The sequence below is a fragment of the Phanerochaete carnosa genome (assembly GCF_000300595.1).
Source record: "Phanerochaete carnosa HHB-10118-sp unplaced genomic scaffold PHACAscaffold_1121, whole genome shotgun sequence".
Classification (NCBI taxonomy): domain Eukaryota; kingdom Fungi; phylum Basidiomycota; class Agaricomycetes; order Polyporales; family Phanerochaetaceae; genus Phanerochaete; species Phanerochaete carnosa.
In genome coordinates this window covers 1-2,018 of record NW_006768748.1, presented here as the reverse complement: position 1 = coordinate 2,018, position 2,018 = coordinate 1, and the positions used below count along the sequence as shown (strand labels likewise).

The following is a 2,018-nucleotide window of genomic DNA, read 5'->3' as shown; positions in this document are numbered from 1 at the left end:
CAGTTTTGAAAAGCTAAAGGGCCCACTTCTTGAAACCATCCCAGACAATCTTTCCATTTCAATATTCAATGAGACTCAAGCCCTAGTTGTGCAAGACTTGAAACCCAGTCCTCGAGATCATCGGCATGCAAAATCCTCTGTGAGCCGACTTTCTATTGTCAGTACATGCATCCCCCTTTATATTGGACTTAGGCCCGCGTCGCGATAACCAGAGATGCGTAATATCTGGCCACGTGGAGACGAAATATTTGGAGAGACAAGTGGCCTAGGGTTTCACTTTGAATATCAACTGGAAACACGTAGCGCAAACAGAGTGTTCCCACGTCTTCTCAGAGTCTACAAATTGGGACCTTCGCAATTACGCGAAGGTATGAAAGATCTGAAACTTAACAGTCGTGATCTCACCTTGAATCCTTTTAGCGCGAATATGCGGGTAACGCATGGACTATCATCGAGCATTTCGGGTACCCCAATATTCGCAAGGAGCTGGAGGGCCACGGGATTCATTCTTTGCGCAATATTCTCACGCTCCATCACACATTACATTCATACTTCGACAAGCTCAAGCTATGGCTCGTCCCGACCGTAAGTCTTTGAAGTCTCTCTCTCTCTCTCTCTCTCTCTCTCTCTCTCTCTCTCTCTCTCTCTCTCTCTCTCTCTCTCTCTCTCTCTCTCTCTCAGGCTTATCAGCACTTTCTCAGGAGACACCGAACCGCTATCAAGTCGAGACGTCTATACCGCTTATAATTTTCAACAGTTGGGAGATTCCCCGCATCATCGAGTTCCAGACCACTCAACCAGACCTCGATTTGCCATCTGCCGATTATTTACATATTCATGCTGCCTGCTGCCGTGTCTATCACATGTCGGGCGCTGCGAATCTTAGGCAGGGGTGAATAACGGATAAGCAGACACCTTCCTGTGGGGAATATGGTAATATGACGAGACAGCGCAGTAGCCGTTAGTGACTTTCCTACCCATTTATCATTTGGTCTCTGTATGTTATGACCACTGTAATCCTACATTAGACATGATCCCATAATTCACGCAATGAGCACTGTTTCCGCGTTCAGCTTCGCCGCGTGTGCTGACCGATCACAACGAAGGCCACACAGCTTGTGGGATCATCAAGCCTTCGTCGTGGTCACTTGTGACAGATTCGGCAAGAACACGCAACTCGCCCCTGCAGTCAATCGGCTCTTGCAAAACTTGTCCTATATCAGGCGGGCCAGATCTGTAGCCCTTCGCCCAATTGATCTGTCGCCCTCAGCTCACAAGTACATACACGCTCAGCGAACAGCATTAGTAACAAAATTTAGCTCGACGAGCTCCGACGCCACCCGTTGCCCCACTTAACACACAACGAACTTCCGCCCACAACGCGCACTCACGCAGGCGGCGGGTAGGACCCCGTCGTGGTGTTCCACACATGGCCAGCGGTGACGCTCCAGTTACCGTGGCACCCCCACTGCCAGTCTGTCGTTTGGATGATCTCGCTCAGTGCAGCGACGAAGGTGTCGAGTGGGCAGAGCCCGTCGGGCTGGTGCGGGCATCCGCGCAGCGACGTGAGTGGCACAACGCCGTCGTTGACGATGATTCGTATCTGCGGGCCGTGCGTGTCTGCGCACGAGAGCACTGGGTGCAGAGTGTTCAGCAGTGTAGAGAAGGGAAGGTAGAGAAAGGGGTAGCGTACACTGGAAGTAGACATTGGTCGCGAAAGGCGCGAGGTGCGAGGTCTTGAAGGACCGGCGTGGTGGGATGTGGGTGTATGGCAGGGGACCAGTCGCGGCGAAGTTGTTCAGGTTCAGTGCCGTAAGAACTTACGTTCGCCCGTGATCCCTCGGCCTCCATCACAACGCGAGAAAAGAGCTGTAGACGCACCGCTGAGGACGACAACCTTGTGCGTCGCGTCGACGTACAGGCTCTGGCCAAGCGGGAACGTCGTCGTGTTGTCGTCCATAGTCGCATTCGTCGACGAGTTGTGTGTCGCAATCGGCGTGTGCGTGAGCCGTGCGACG

At 52.6% G+C, this 2,018-nt stretch overlaps 2 protein-coding genes across 2 annotated transcripts; one reads left to right on the top strand and one right to left on the bottom strand.

The window, feature by feature from the left end:
- Positions 1-275: 275 nt before the first annotated feature.
- On the top strand, positions 276-896 carry PHACADRAFT_109576 (uncharacterized protein; the record flags this gene model as incomplete). Its single annotated transcript, XM_007403400.1, has 3 exons — positions 276-368; positions 421-585; positions 705-896. Coding segments are annotated over 3 exons (450 nt in total), but the record flags the coding sequence as incomplete, so codon positions are not given.
- A 491-nt stretch (positions 897-1,387) lies between these two features.
- Positions 1,388-1,960, bottom strand: PHACADRAFT_203411 (uncharacterized protein; the record flags this gene model as incomplete). The annotated part of the gene is made up of 3 exons (XM_007403399.1): positions 1,388-1,635; positions 1,694-1,819; positions 1,882-1,960. 3 exons carry the CDS (start codon positions 1,958-1,960, stop codon positions 1,388-1,390), a joined length of 453 nt encoding a protein of 150 aa, XP_007403461.1.
- Between the last annotated feature and the right edge of the window lie 58 nt (positions 1,961-2,018).